The 15,602-nt window shown below is 55.8% G+C and overlaps 2 protein-coding genes across 5 annotated transcripts in view; one reads left to right on the top strand and one right to left on the bottom strand.

Moving 5' to 3' along the window:
- The window catches only part of SERGEF (secretion regulating guanine nucleotide exchange factor), a 232,699-nt gene extending 229,138 nt beyond the window's left edge, over window positions 1–3,561 (top strand). Inside the window, exon 11 of one of the 3 annotated variants that reach the window (XM_044753447.2) lies at window positions 2,274–3,561. In XM_044753447.2, coding sequence (XP_044609382.1) covers window positions 2,274–2,389 — 116 coding nt within the window. In that variant the 3' untranslated portion in view covers window positions 2,390–3,561. The remainder of the gene's footprint in view (window positions 1–2,273) is intronic. The other 2 variants (XM_070491316.1, XM_070491314.1) reach the window with 2 other exon arrangements.
- Window positions 1–15,602, bottom strand: part of KCNC1 (potassium voltage-gated channel subfamily C member 1) — a 41,662-nt gene that overhangs the window by 12,974 nt on the left and 13,086 nt on the right. The window lies entirely within an intron of this gene.

The following is a 15,602-nucleotide window of genomic DNA, read 5'->3' as shown; positions in this document are numbered from 1 at the left end:
TTGATGGCCCCATCTGATGACCCCATGGGCTTCTCTAGCCCCTAGCAGACATTGGCACCCGAGGAAAAAGAAGCAAGCAGCTGTCTGAGTTTCAAACCCTCCTTCTCAGACTGAATTCCAGGCAAGGACTCTTCTTACAGCCTCCAGTTGGGTCCCCCTGGAACTCCAACATACCATGGCCTCCGTGGGCACCGCCCTGGGCAGACAGAATCCCGGTCAATCAGCTGTCCTCCAGGGACCTAACTGGTCATTCCCGCCTGCATGTTCCCACTGCTCCCCTCCCCTCTGGGTCCCCTTTCTCCCATGACAGACCGTGGCCAGAACAGGGCCAGCCCCTTGGAGGTAGCCATGGGCTACAGTCTGGAACGGGTGGCGCCTTTGGTCTATAGAGCTGCCCCCACAGAATACTTCCAGGAATGCCAAGTCTCCCCCTGTATCTGCAGTGGGAAGCAGCCATGCTGCTTCTGGCAATTTCTTTAGTTTGCATCCCCTGGTGAGGGGATGGGCAGCATTGGAAGTCCCAGAACAGCCCTGTCTGGGTTGACCATGGCCATGGGACCTGGTCCCCAACCTGGCAGGGATTTAGAAACCAATATGGACCTTCCAAGGCACATTCTTGGCTGGGGGAAGGGGCGGGGAGTGGGGGACGGGACAAAGTCAGCACTTCAGAATGTCAGTGTAAGAGTAGCCTTCAGGGATTACCCGGCCCCAGACACTACATGCTACAGAATGAAGGCTCTGGGAAGCCTGAGGCCTAGAAACAGGAGATCTGCCCAAGCCAATCACGATGGTAGCTAACAGTCCTGTAGGTTTGAGAGCACTGTGTAATTTTCAAAACTTTTATCCTAGACTACTCTCAAGTGTGATCCCTATGCATCCTTCCTTCCATCCACCTATGCTTCCTTTCTTTTTCCCATCCATCATCCATCCTTCCTTTCTCCCTCCCTTCCATCCACTCATCCTTCCTTCCTTCTGTCCTCTCTCCCTCCCTCCCTCTCATCCACACACTCATTCATCCTTCTTCCCTCCCTCTCTCCCTTCCTTCCCTTCTTTGTTCCTTCCTCCCTTCCCTCCCTCTCTCTCTTCCATACATCATACATTCATTCATTCTTCCCTTCCCTCCCAAGTAGTTGTACCCCATTGTGCCAAAAAGGAAACCCAGGTACAGAGAGGTTAGGGGACTAAACCAAGGGTTTAAGGCTAGTGATGAAGCTGAGACTTGGACCCAAATGTATCTAGCTCCAGAAGCCAAGCTCTCCACCATCAGACCTACCTAAGCTCTTGGGGCTAAAAGTATCAGCTACCAGGTAGCTGGCCCTGATTGTGTCTGTGGCTCCATCTTGGAGCTTGGCACCCACAGCCCAGACTGCCTGAGGGCAGGCTATGCTGTCTCCAGAGAGGGAGAGAGCGGGGTGCCTGGATCCACAGGGTGGAGCCCAGCCAAGCCTGGATCGTTCTTGGGCCTCGCTGCTGGGACTTACTAGCACCTGGGGCAGCAGCAGCCCCGGGGGACATGGATACTGCCCCGCCTTCCTCGGGGAATCAATGGACCGTAGCCTTGGTGGGCTAGCCTGCATCCCCACCTGGCCCACCTCCTCTCAGATCTAGAGACGGCAGGCTGAGAGATAACCTTAACTTGTTCAAGGACCCAGCCAGAGGGAGGGGGTCTGTGATGGGGAGGGGAAGTTCCTGGGATCTGCTGACCCCTGGCAGGAAGGGAACCTCGGCTGGGCAGGCCCAGGGCAGCAAGCCTTGGGAGCCCCTCTGCAGTAACCCTGGGCTGTCACCCCCAGTAGGGGCTGCTGGCAAGAGCAGGGAGCTCCATGTGAGCTGTCTACCCCCCAATCCCCAGTAACCCAGAGGACATGGGACAGTCACCCACAGACCAGTCACCCACAGACACACACAACTACCCAGAGACACACCTAGCCCATTCCCTAACCACATACACTGTGCACGTGGCCACACAAACTACAGCACGGTGTCCCCAACACACATACATAGAGAACACAGGGGCACCTGGAGCGTCCTGCAGCACGTCACCGCCACCAGGCATAAACACCCAGGTGCTGCACGGCCAGGCGCACAGCCCCGCAGCCCCACAGGGTGCCGGCGCATACATCTCAGAGCACACGGATGGTGCAGCAGTGGTCACCACACAGCATCTCCACCACGAATAGCACAGACCCCAGGCACTGCCACCCGGCCGGCCCCTCCTCTGCCCACCTCGCCCCCACTGGGTGTGACTGACTCAGTGTCTGTCTCTCCCACAGGATGGCAGCTCCAGCCCGCCTCGCCTCTGCCTCCTCTGCCTGCCTCCCTGCTGAGACAGCGCCAGCGTCTGGATTTCCCGTCCCCAGGGCCTGCCCACCATGCATACGTTTCCTGATTTCCTGCCACCTGCCAGACCATGCCTCCTGTCCCCAGGCCCCTCTGCAGTGACTATGCCCCATACACTCAGAATCCAAGCCAGCTGTGAGGCCAGTCCCTCCTGGGCAGCTAGTTTGATGAGGGGCACAAAGGGAGCTTTGCCCGGCAGCCAGGAGCACCTGTCACCCAGCCTGGCCACCTTAGTGACCACCCTGTGAAATTTCAAGACAACACAGGCAAGATCGCCTGACAATGCAGCATAAACCCAAGCTGGTAGTTTCTGGCTTTTTTCCCCCAGAACCAAATCACAAACTGTGAGAGACCCACCAATTGTGTTCTAGAAAATGGTAGCCATGGCAACAGAGCAAGGCATCCCATTTCTATGGTAACCAGGGTGGTGAGGCTGTTGGCTGTAAAGTCAGACAAACCTACTAACGATCTGTTGACTTAGGAAGAATATTTTATAAATCACCAAGTTATTTTTATCGTAACCCCACCCCTGAAACCATAAATCAGGAAGACAATTTACTATCTATTAAAATGACCAATATGTGCTATGACTTTCATTTATAAATCATTTATGCCACAGTCATCTGTAGAAAATTGTGCTTGCCTTTCGGAACCGTTCAGCGGTTTGCCGTGCGGATCTGTTCTTGCAGTTTGGCGTTCCAGGAACAAGGCGATGGTTGTAACATGGTGCAGGGACCGACATTCTGGTCTGGCCGCTTACTCGCTGTGTGACCTTGACAAGTCACTTCCCCTCTCTGGGCCTCAGCTTCATCATCGGTACAGTGAGGATTGGAGCTGGTCCCTTCTGAGGATTCTGAGACCCAGCAAGGTTGCAGGCAGTGGGGCTAATTAGGGGAGCCCTGGCTGGTGTCCAGGCCCCAGGACCCCAGAGGCTTCAGGTCAGTTTTTCCGCCTAATTAGATCTGCCCAGTGGGGGTGTGCAGCGTTTGAGTTAATCCACGCGGAGTCAGTGATGCAGAGCAGGCGGGATGGCCAATTGGCCTAAATAAATTGTCAGTCGAGTTGACTTTGGAAACTGAATTAGACTCGTCTGGACTCCTTTGGACTGGGCATGCCCACGGCACGCTGGTCTGGCTGAGGGCTTCAAGGGAGGAGATGGGACAGGGGGCTCTTTGGGGTCCAGTCCCTTTTCCGGTCCAAAAATAAATGCCTCCACCATCAACCCTGAGAGGCGTGGCAGGGTCCCAAGTACTCCATCCGGCTTCTGGGTCCTGGCCCCCATCCTTCTCACTGATCCTCCCCTCTTGGCACCCAGCTCAGGGAGCAGCGAGCAGGAGGAGCTCTCCACGGTGCTGCATGGAGGGTGTGAGCAAAAGTGTGTGAGAGTGTGTGCTGAGAACATGGCCGTGTGGGCGCCTGTTTGGGAAAAGTCTGTGTGCTGGGGAGAGTGGGGGGGGAGGGGAGACAGTGTGTAAATGTGGAGTAGGTGTGTACACAGTGAAGGTGTGTCACCTGTTTATGTGACCTGAAACGAGGCATGTATACAAAGCTTGTGTAAGTGGTCACTGTGGGGGGATATGTGGTTCATGTAGGTGGCAGAAATGTGTGTGCGTTGTGTGTGTGATATGTATGGGGTATGGTGTGTATGTGTGATAGGCATGGGGTGTAGTGTGTGTGTATATAAGGACATGCATGGGGTGTGATTGTGTGTGTGTGTGTGAGCACATGTTGGGCCATCTCCTAAGGGAATCAGGGTCTGGCTTGGCTCTCTGGACACGTGTTCTCTGAGCTGAGACCCAGCCCAGGGCCCTGACCCTTTTCCATGCCAGAGGTGGTCACTGGCTGGGGGCTGGGTGCCCCTCTCTCCGGGACTGTCCCTGACTGAGAGAGGACAGACAGGGTGGGAGCAAGAAGAGGCACTGAGCCAGCCCAGGGGAAGGCAAGGCTGTGCCCAGCTCCGAACCCGCTCATCGCACCACACTGACCCTCTCAGTCCCGGGATGCAGCCGGGGCAGCAGGGGAACCAGGGCCAGACAAGGAGAGCCCAGGCCTCAAGGAGCCCAGACTCCCAGAGAGACAAGAGCCCACTGCACGGAATTCACTCATGACCCCAGACCCAGGTCACAGCCAGAAAGGGCTGCCCCACAGTTCAGCTGGCAAACGTGGAGGTGGCAGAGGTTCCCATGTTGCTTTCACTCCAAGATGCACATTTTTTCACATTTTAGAAATGAAAATATGTCATAAAATGTACACACCCTTAAAATAGCATTTCTTCCCATGTCCCCAACACACTGTTATTTAGCTCAAGGCATGTCTGAAATCGATTGTACCTTGGACTTGTGAAAACATGGTCATTAGGAACCCAGAACATCAGGACAGAGGAAGCCCTCAGAGGTTTTCAGTCCAAAAGCCACCCGTGGGGCAGGAAGGAGAAGAGGAGGCCCAGGACGGGAGGGACCGGCCAGAGGTGCAGCAGAGTGAGGCCCAGGCTCTCCCGGAATGTCAGTGCTGGGCTGGCACGGGGCTTCCATGATGGCAGCCTCATAGCCTTTGCCTCCCACCCGCTCCAGGCCCTCTCCGCTGTCCAGGGCCCGCCTGCCTTCCAGATCCAGGTCAGAAACAGCTCGGTCCCTCCTGCCAAAGGAGGCAGCAGCTGCAGCCGAGATGGCAGGACTTCGAAGTCAGACCAAGCTGAAATGTGGCGCCTGGCTCGGCTGGTGACCCCGGACAAGTTCACCGCCCTTTGTGAGCCTTCATTCCTGGACAGGGAGGGGGCATGATCACAGGCCCTGCCTCTCGGGGGTTGTGATGGTGAAATGAAACACACAGAAGGTAAGATGGAGGGGTTCAAACACCTGGCTGCAGTCCCCACGCCAACCTCCCACCTCTGACCCTCGGGGGCTCCTCCCACCTGGTCCTCTCCCATCACAACAGAGCACCTAGGATCAGAGTGTCTCAGACACAGAAAAGCCTAGAATCTGACGGCCATGGAACAGAGGACGCTGCACTGGAAGGCACCTGGGAGACTCAGGCCAACAGCCTGGCCCTCAGAGCCTACTTCCCGGGGCCACAGCCCAAGACCCAGCACCACGGCCTCCAGCCGGTGAGGGACATGCTATCCTCAGGGGGACGGGACCTTTGCACGCCCACTTCCACAGGGTTTCCAGGTGACCCGCTGCCTGGCTGGGAGGAAATGAGGCTGGGTGGGAAGGACAGGTTGAGTGCCTCAGGAGAGCGGGGCTGTGTTGTCTTAGAGTGCCCTTCAGTCCCACAGGCCAGGAAGGATGGGTGTCAGGACCCCAGGGAGCCCATCAGGAGCCAACATCCCACCCACTCCTGTGACCTGAGAGTCCCTCCTGGAGATGGGACAGTAAACACCTTCCTCCACTAGCATCTTAAACTCTGAGAATTACCAGTTTTCCACACAGGAAATTCCTCTTCTAGCTCAGGTCTTAGAACTGTGTCTGATTGTGTGTCTCCTGGTGCACTTGTCTACTTTTCTGTTAGTAAATGAAGAGTCCTGGAACCCTTCATATTTCCTCTTTTGCTCTGCCTGCCAGGGAGCTCAGCTAAATTTTGTACTCAAGTCTGGAGTAATCTTTTTCCTGGGTTTGAAGCATCACTATTTCTTCTCTTCATCATACTACTCTCATTTTTTCTTCCCTCTTTATTTCTAAGGATTCTCTTTTAGGTGTGTCTCGAACCTTTTTGTGCCACAGATTGTAATAAGAAATTCGTCACTGAGACTCCACAATCAGGAAGCGAGTAGGAAGGCACCCTGTCTAGGCTACAGAGGCCTCCCCGGGGGCAGTTCCATAATCCCCTGTGCAGTGACGCCAGGGCAGATGCCTCTGTTGGTGATGGGCAGTGATGGGGAGCTCCCGAACCACTCACTCTGTCTTTGGACAGCTTTAGGGACAGGCATTCATTTGTTGTTTAAGACAGTCTCCCCGCCCCTTTCTCCCAGCAATCCCAGTTCTGCCCTCTGGGGTCACCAGAACACACCCGCTCCTCATCTTCCCCGTGACAGCCCTGCCCACGCCTGCAGATGGGCCTCAGGACCCCCCCTGAGCGCCCCCTCCTGCAGGCCAGGCTTCCTCTGGCTTCCACTCGCACTCCCTTTCTTGGGCGGCTCCCTGGACTGGTTCAGAGTCTAATTTTTTAAGCACCCGCTGCGTGCGGCTAAACGGACTACGCTTTACCCTTTTCAGTCCTCACGACTGCCTCAGTGGCGGGAGTATCCACTTTGTTGAGCCTCCCTGACTTCTGCTATAAAGTAACCATGACTGCTGTTACATCAGCATCCCATTACCTTTAAAAACTTCTCTGAGGGTTTTCACCCTCCATTTTGCAGATAAGAAAATTGAGGTTCGAAGTGGTTAAGACATGCAAAAAAACCAAAACCCACACAGCTCAGAAGTGATATGCAGAATTTGAAACCAGGTCTCTGCCTCTGAAACCACTATGCGCCAGGGCTACCATCTGTAAATCTCTCTCGCATCCACCCAGTGGCCCTGGGAGGAAGACAGTAGTCTTCCCCTCATGCTGACATCGGGCACAGCTGTCCACAGTTTACAACACCCTCACACGCTGAATCCCAGAGGAACAACACACACGCACACATACACACATCAACAGCTGGGCCGTTAGCGGGACAGTCTTGACTGCCCCCATTTAGCAGATGAGAAAATCAAGGCTCCAAGCTCCACCGTGTGTCCACTAGGAATCCACTGGGAAAATCCCCCCTAATGCCCACTTATGTTTTTGCATCGAGTCAGGGTCCTAATTCCCAACAGGGCAGACATGTGCATGTATAGATACAGCCGTCCCTGAGTATCCGTGAGGGATTGGGTCCAGGACCCCCTGCAGATACCAAACCCGGTGCATGCTCAGGTCCCTTAGATAAAATGGCACAGTATTTGCATATAACCTACACACATCCTCCCATACACTTCAGATCATCTCTAGATTACATATATTACCTAACAGCGGAAATGCTATGTAAATAGTTGTCATACTGTATCATTAGGGGAATAATGACAAGGAAAAAAGTCCATACTTATTTAGTACAGACACAACCATCGTAGGCCTTCTGACCTGCGGTTGGTTGAATCTGCGGATGCAGAACCTGCGGATACGGAGGGACAACTGTATACAGTATGCATGTGTGTGTTGGGGGGAGGGGAATAAAAAGAGGGACAGCTCAGGGAGGGCAGTGGCACAGCCCAGGTGGGACGACAGTTGACTGCCCACCTGCTCTCCCTCCAACAAATATTTACGCCTTCTCCCAGGCCTGTGCAGGGCAGCGAGGACAGAGTGAGCAGACCAGCCACAGCTCCTGGCAGGCGACACTGACATCTATCAAATAACCATACAAGTAAGAGTGTACCTATATGAGGTGGCAAGGCATTGAGGGGCCTTTAACAAGTCTTGGGGTCAGAGTGGCTCCCAGGAGGAAGTGACAAGTGTGCAGAGGTTGGAAGGATCTGTAAGAATCAGCTAGGGAGACAGAGGGTCCCAGGAAAAGCGTTCTGGGGGGGAAAGAACAGGAACCATGCCCAGTCCTCACGTTCCTGACCAGCAGCAGCTCAGACAGCTGATTGCTCCCTCCTTTTGGTCACCCTTCCCAGAGCCCCGCAGTCTTGATCTTCCTTCTACCTCACTCCCTGCTCCTTCTCAGTGTCCTTGCCAACCTCTTCTCCCCAGCCTCTAACTATCGGGGAGCCTGGAGGGCAGAGCTTGGTCCTCTTCTCCATCTACACACATTCCCTGAGCAATTCACCCAGTTTCAAGGCTTACATACCACCACCCATTCAAATGCCACTAACGGCGCACTCTTAAATGTCTATCTGCAGCCCAGCCTTTTGAACTCAGGTCTTCAGCATCCAACTCCTTAGCATCTCTGGGTGAAGGGCTAATAGCTCTCTGCAACTCAACACATCAGCCGGACTCCAGGCCACCCCCACCGCCTGCAGCCTGCTGCTCTTCACGAGATAGCAACTCCATCCTTCCAGGACGTTCTTGCCAAAAACCTTGGAGTCATCCTCGACGCCTCTCTTTTGGTCACACCTCACATTTAATCTGTAAGGAAATCCTGTTGGCTCAGCTTGAAATAAACCTAGACTCTGACCACTTCCCCCCACACTGCTACCACCGCTGTCGCAGCCATCTTCGGTTCCCCCGGGGTTACGGTAAGAGCCTCTGAACTGTTCCCCCGGATCCAGCATTCCCGTGCTCGAGGACTATTTGCCACACAGCAGCCAGACGATCCTCTTAAAATGTAAATCTGATTGTGTCATTTCTCTGCTCAAAACCCTGTACTGGTTCCCCGTTTCTCCCAGAGGAAAAGCCACGGTCCCCACCATGTCCTGCAGGCCCCCATGTGATCTGAGCCTCCATTCCCCCTCTCAGCTCCTCTCCTACCACTGTCCCCTTCGCTTGCTCCAGCCACACCCACCTCCTCAAACGAGTTCCTTAAACATGCCAGACACACGCCCCCCCTTAGGGCCCGCGCACTGGCTGCTCCCTGTGTCCAGAACGCCCTTCTCCAAATGTCCTCGTGACACCATCTCACGGGCGTACTCTCCACTGCTGAAAGTCTCAACCACACCCCACTCATCCGACTTTCTTTCCTCTACTCCCTGCACCCCTCAGCACGTTCCATTTTGAACACATGAACTTTTCCCAGCTTTATTGAGGTACAAATGACAGACAAGAACATTCACCTGTTCTAAGTGTCCAGTTGGTTGAGTGTTGGCCTTCACACTCTCTAATTTACTTAGTTTTCCTATTTGTTGTCTCTCTTCCCCCTTAGAATATAAGGTCCATGACGGGGCTCGATCTGGGGATCACGCTGGCCCCACCATCAGGCCCAGCCCTGCACTAGCAGCGGAAGAGGGCCCCTTGGGGACCAGGAGCACAGCTAAGCCCACACAGGTAAAAGGATCACATCTGTTCATGAATCTGTGCCTGAACCAGCCACAGACGCAGCTGCTCATCATTCAGCCACGTTCTCATCAGCTCAGTCTCCACAGAGATTGTTTGTTATACTAGCAGTGGGCACGGTGGTTGAGAGCAGATCCATGTCTACACTGGCAATGGGTACACTCATTGACAGCAGACTCATGTACACCGGCAGCAGGCGCAATCACGTTCACCTCTTGACAAAAATGGGCACAGTCAGTAAAAAAGACCTGAACCCCACAGGCTGCGAACATGAATGACTGAGCAGAGTGGGCACAAGGGCACGGAGGTTCCCTGTCAGAGAGGGGCCGACGTCCTCCTCCCAGCAGGCTGGCCAGCTGAAGGCGCTGGCCCCTTGTGGAGTCCGTCAGCCGGCGTCCAGTCCAGGGAGCAGAACTGGCGCCAGAATGTGGAATTCAAAACCTGCACGCAGGCCCTGGAGTGTGGAATCTCGAATCTGGGCGTCGGAACTGGAATCTGGGACACGTGGCAAGGAGATGAGACCGTGTCTATTCCCAGCCTCCTGAGATCACTCAAGGTGAGGAGAGGCTCGGGCTGTGACTCCCAGCGCCACCCGCCCCCTCCCCACCCCACGCCGGCCTGGCCCAGCCAGCCTGGGCTTAAAAAAGCACCAGGAAATGTCACTTTCTTTTTGAGGAGGTGCGAAGGGAGGAGATGGCCCAGGCCGTTCAGCTGCCGGCCTCTTCAAAGGTCGGAACGGCAGCAGTACCTTCCAATCCTGAGGTTTCTTTCCTACCCAGGTCGGACAGAATTCCAGCCCCTTGCCTGGCAGATGGACCTGCCTGGTGCCAGTCCAGGGGTCCCACTGCCCGACCAGGGCTATGGGCTCAGAGGCTCAGGGGCTCAGGGGCTGCAGCTAGACCAGGTACCTCTCCTGTGCTAGGCTGGCTCAAGGTGGCAACTCTGCGCCTTGGCCACTGACTGCTGACTGTTTGGCCTGGGACGTGCCTGCTCCCACGGTGCTGCCGTTTCCCCACCTGCGTAATGAGGGGTGGCCTCAACTCACAAGAATGTCCAGATCCTACCAGAGACACAGCCTGGATGAGAGCCAAGTGAGAGTGGATTCCTCCTGAGAGAAGAAAGTTCCAAGGACATTGGTCCTCCACTGACACAGCTTTCACTCATTTGTTCATTCATTCAATCATTAATATTTACTGAGTACCTGTTACACACCAGGCACCACTTGTCACAACCGCCTCTGAAATAACAGCTTCAAATAAAGCTCCCAGCACAGAGCTAGGCACACAGTAGGTCTTCAGTAATGAGAATAAGGACACCTACTGTGTATTGACACTTGTCCTGAGCCAGACCTGTCCCAAGCACTCTTACATGCTGCTCCTCCTCCACCCCTGCACCAACTCTGAGGTCCATACTGAGGTTTCCATCCTGACTTTACAAAGAAGGAAACTGAGGCTCGAGAGGTTAAGTTGCCCATGATCATATACCTAGGAGGTGATGGAGTCAGAATTTGAAACCCAGCTCTGACTCCAGAGCATATGCTCTTAACCACTCTCCTAGCCCCTCAACAAACATTTATTGAATGAATGCCTGAGAGAAATGAATGAAACTTTGTGCTGGTGCAGGTATGGGTCCATCAGTGCATCGGTATGCACGAGTGTGGGGCGCATGTGCGTGCAGATGTTTGCGTGTTTGCACATGGAGGTTTCTCATGGAAGACTTTCCCCTGTTGTCTTGGTCCCGTGTGTGCTGGAGCTATACTTAGCTGCAGCCGTGACTGTAATGAGCAGTTAGCGGTGCACCAGACACTCTCATTGGGACCTGGTTTCCCAGGGAGATCGCCGGGGCCAGCGTGTGGGGGGTGCAGCCTGGTGCCAGGGAACGCTAGAGCAGGGTTTCCAGAGGGAGCCTGGAGCTCACGGCACTGTGCTTTGTGCAAACGGAGACCCTTCACTCCAGCTAGAAGAATTGCTCCAGCCTAGCAGCATCTGAGTCTCCAGGCCTGCTGAGCTCAACTACTGGCCACCCATGTCCTTGGTCCCTTTACTGGCCCTTGCTAGGCAATTAGAACGAAAGCCTTGGAGCTCATGTCTAGTGTCTGGGAACTGACGGCAAAAAGCAGTGGGAAGATGGTGGACCTCAGGATACCTGAGCCCGGACCATCCAGGGCCTCAGGAGGGCGCACTCCCCAGCCAGCAGGGCTGTGCTGCAGCCTTGAGCACAGCCCCCAGAGCCATGCGAGGGGCTCGCTCATCAAGGCTGGGGACCTGAGGAGGAAGAGTGGCCTTCCACGCGGAACGGACTGAAATCCCAGGTATGCTCAGCGTGGCCTGGGGTTCAGAGGCCAATTCCCCACTCACTGTCTGCCCTCCAGTGGCCACAGGGAGCCTGGAAAACCCCGGGCCCTGCGCCTCCCCTGTCACATGGCTCCAGCTGCAACTTCTTTCCAGCCCGTCCTGGGTCTGCTCCATCAGAGCCACTCACATTTGAGAGTGGGCCAGGTCCCCAGGCCAGTCCCTGCCCCCAGCTCCCACCACCTCATCCTCCCATCACCTCATCCACAAACCATCCACCCCCTGCCTCTGGCAAACCCACTTTCTCCACGTGCGGGCTGGGCTGCTCCCCGCTGCCTTCCACCCTGAAGCCCTCAGCTTCCAAGTCCCATCCTCTGGATGTTTTCACTTCATGAGAGGTGGGACTTCCTCTCCTGCCTTGAAGCCAAGCAACTAGAAATTTATCCAGAGATCCTCACATCCATCCATTCATTCACCCATCCACCAAGCTACACACCAGCTGGGATCCATCATGCACCCTTCCTTCCGTCCGTTCATCCATCTCCATCCAGGCAGCCATCTTTTTATCCATTCTTTCGTCTGCTGTCTATCACCCATGGGTCCATCCAACCACCTCATTCTCCACCAGAGAACCACAGCACATAGTGCAGGAAGGACACTGGCACTGCTCCAGTTACCTTCTTAACGCCCCCAAAAAGACCTGGGAGCTGAGCCTTCTTCCACCACTTGCTAACTGGATGGTCTTGTACAAATAAATTCATCTCTCTGGGCCATTTTTTCCTTCATCAATAAAGTGGGGATCGTATCTAATCCTTCCGCCTCCCAGGGCTGTTGGGAGGCACGTTGCTTCAGCAAAGATTCATTGATGCCATATTTTGTAACAGGCAAGACCATTCCTCAAGCTGGTCCTTATCCTCTAAGAGGCTGCCGCTGAGTCGGGGTGACAGGTAACCTCAACAGGGCAGCTGGACCAGGGCAGGAAGAGTTCTCTGGGAGAGCAGCTCTTCAGGAGGCAGATCAGGAAAGGCTCCAGACAGGAGGGGCCGTCGAAGCAGGCCTTGAAGGATGGATTGTTTCAGATTGCAGAGGAGGAAGAAAGGGCATTCTTGGCAGAGAGAACAGAATAAGCAAAGGCAGGAGGCAGGGGAGCTAGAGCACGCTGGGCACAGTTGCCGTGCCTGGAGGCCAAGGCTGGGCCGCCTGGAGAGGTGGGACGGAAGGGTTCCCAAGGGGAGCACAACTAGGTTTGGGAAGGGCCATGGGCGTGGAAAGACTGGGCAGCCGGTGCAAACCACAGCAATTTCTCCCTCTGAGGCTCTTACTCAGATCCCGAGACTGCCAGACAGGAAAAAATATCCTCTTGGTGACAGCCAGGCTTCGGGAGACACCGTTACTGCGGCCTAGAAAGGAAGCCAGTTCCTGGCATTTCTGACCTTTGTGTCACTAAATATATTATCGGTGACAGTGGTGCAAGCCCCTGAGGCTGCAGGGCCACCGGACGAGGCTTCCACAGCCTGCTTCCCTGTCTCTGTGGCTCAGCCAGGGCCTCGTTCACACCAGCTGTCCTGGGGATCTGAACCCAGGACCAGGTTCGATGGGGCCCCAGGCAGGCAGATCCAGCCCCCCGTAAGAGCCTCCTGTGTGCCAGGCACCATGCTGGGGTTTTGCCCCTCTGGGACTCATCCCATTTCAGACAGGAGGAAGCAGACTCAGCCAGACGATACCTGCCTGAGCCACATGGAGGCAGGGAGACCAACACCCAGGCCTGGCCAGGTCCAAGGCCTGTGCTCTCGCCTCCACCCTGTCCCCTCCTCACACTCCCTTGAGACGGTGGTCTCCTGCACATGGTCCTGCTCTGACCCATATTTTCTCCCTCACAAATTCTCTTCCTGCCTCTGGTGGATTCCCCAGCATCCCTGAGAGGTAGGCGGCACCACGATGCACACTTTGAGATGAGAAGACTGAGTGCCAGGCTCCAGGGGTGCGGGCTGGTCAGGACCGAGTTAGGAGTACCCACGGCAACACGAGAAGAAGCCACTGCCCAGAGCCGGCCCTAGCAGAGGACAGCCACGTGGGCTTCTGAGAGGCCAGCCCTCAGCCCAGGGCTCTGGCTGGATCCAGGTGGCCCAGTGGGTGACCATGTCGCTCACGGCTGCTCAGAGAGCCCCTGATGTTGAGCATAAAACGGTAATCTCTAAGTGATGAGTCGTCGGCCCTGGCAGGAGGCTGTGGTCTGAAGTATATACACAGTTCTGCCCTGGGGACAAGGCCCAAGGGAGCCACAGCTTCCCGCTCTACCACCTTCGTGGGCAGAGAAGGTCCCCAGGGGGCCACCGGAGTCTCTCTGGTTACAGCAACCCTCTTTGTAGACATTCGGTTCATAGTCCCAGAACGCCCAGGTGGGTGAGGCCAGTGTCTGCAGAGCATCCTAGAAAGACGCCTTGTGTGCCAAATGGTGAGAATGATACCAGTGCGTAACTTGAACACCTGTGCTGGGCCATGCGCCGGGTGAAGGGCTTTCTACAGCTTATCTCGTTGCATTCTCACAGCACCCGCTGAATAGGGACTCTTGTTGCCCCCCTTTATGGCTGAGCTGGGTGGGCCTCCAGGGGCCACACAGCTGAGAATCAGCAGCGCCAGGTCGGGACCCAGGCAGTCGGGCTCCAGTCTGACCCGTAACTAGCGCGCTAACCATCGTCTCTCAGCACACCTGGAGGGAGGCCCAGCAGAGCAGTGAGGGAGGGCTGTGTAGATGCAGAGTGCCCACAAGACCCTTGTCTGGAAGGGCCCCTCGCCTCTGGCTCCGTCACCAATTTCTCTCCAGCCCCACATCCCTCAGAGAACAGCTCACACCCCAGCCTGGTGGCAGCTGTGTGTGGTCCCAGTGTTCCCCTAGGGCACAGCTGGCCTTTAAGGCAAGGACAGAGGTCCCCACCATGGTGAGGCAGGAGCCCCTCCCTGAGGCCCAGCCCCCTGAAGGTAGAGCCCCTGTGGCCGTGAGAGGGGAGTGAGGGCAGCGCAGCCGTGAGCACAGCCCAGCACAGGGCTGGCACACCCCGGGAGCCCAGGGGCAAGACCCACTGTCAGGAGCCCAGTGGGACTGCGAGGAGCTCTGCTCTGCTCTTTCTGACCTACCACTGTCCCCTGGCTCTCTGAGCCCAGCCCTGGACATTGGCCTCTCGCTGTGCCTTGAACCCCAAGCACATGCCTTCACAGGGCTTTTGCACGTCCCACTCCCTCTGTCCCTCAGATGTCACATCTCCCTCCTCACCTCCTTCAAGTCTTTGCTGAAACATCACCTGCTCAGGGAGGCCTTCCCTGCCACGCTAGCTGAAGTTGCCACCCCCAGCACTTCCTGGACCCTTCCCGCCATTGTACATCTCCACGGCACTTCTCACCATCTGTCACACTGTATATTCCACGTATCCATTTGTTTCTTTTTATTTGCCCTTCATTAGAATGGAAGCCTCTTGAGGGCAGGGATTTTTGCCTGTTTTGTTCTTTGCTCTATTCCCAGTGTCCAGTGCAGTGCCTGCCACCTAGTAAGCAGGTGCTCAATAAGTATCCACTGCATGCATGAGTGAATGAGTGCTGACAGCAGCCTGTGGCAGGGAACCACACGGACTATCTTTACGTGTAGAGTAGGGGTGTGGGAGAGAAGTCCCTTCCTGCACTGGGGATGGGAAGGGAAGAGGTGAGGGAGGCACACCCTGGGCAGTGGGCAAGGGGCCCATGGGCATGAGCCAGAGCCAGGGTGAAGCCGGCGCAGGGCTGCCAAGCTGGCAGGGAAGGGGCTGGGTTGGGCCGGTGTGGAAGGGGCATCCGAGGCCCTGTACAGGCTTGAGAAAGCTTTGTTGGCTGCCGTGGCCCAGGTCGAAGCAGCATCTGAGCCTGGGCGCAGTGAGGCTGGCTCCTGAGGCCCCCTGAGCTCAGCTGCCTGGGGCTGCCCCAGCTAATATTAGCTTGCCCCCACCCAGCCTGGCGTCAGCCTGGCGGGGCAGCCCAGCCCCAGAGCGGGCACCGCCC

The sequence above is a fragment of the Equus asinus genome, chromosome 20, assembly GCF_041296235.1.
Source record: "Equus asinus isolate D_3611 breed Donkey chromosome 20, EquAss-T2T_v2, whole genome shotgun sequence".
Classification (NCBI taxonomy): Eukaryota; Metazoa; Chordata; class Mammalia; order Perissodactyla; family Equidae; genus Equus; species Equus asinus.
The sequence above is the reverse complement of the archived record's forward strand: the minus strand, read 5'-3'. Positions and strand labels throughout refer to the sequence as shown.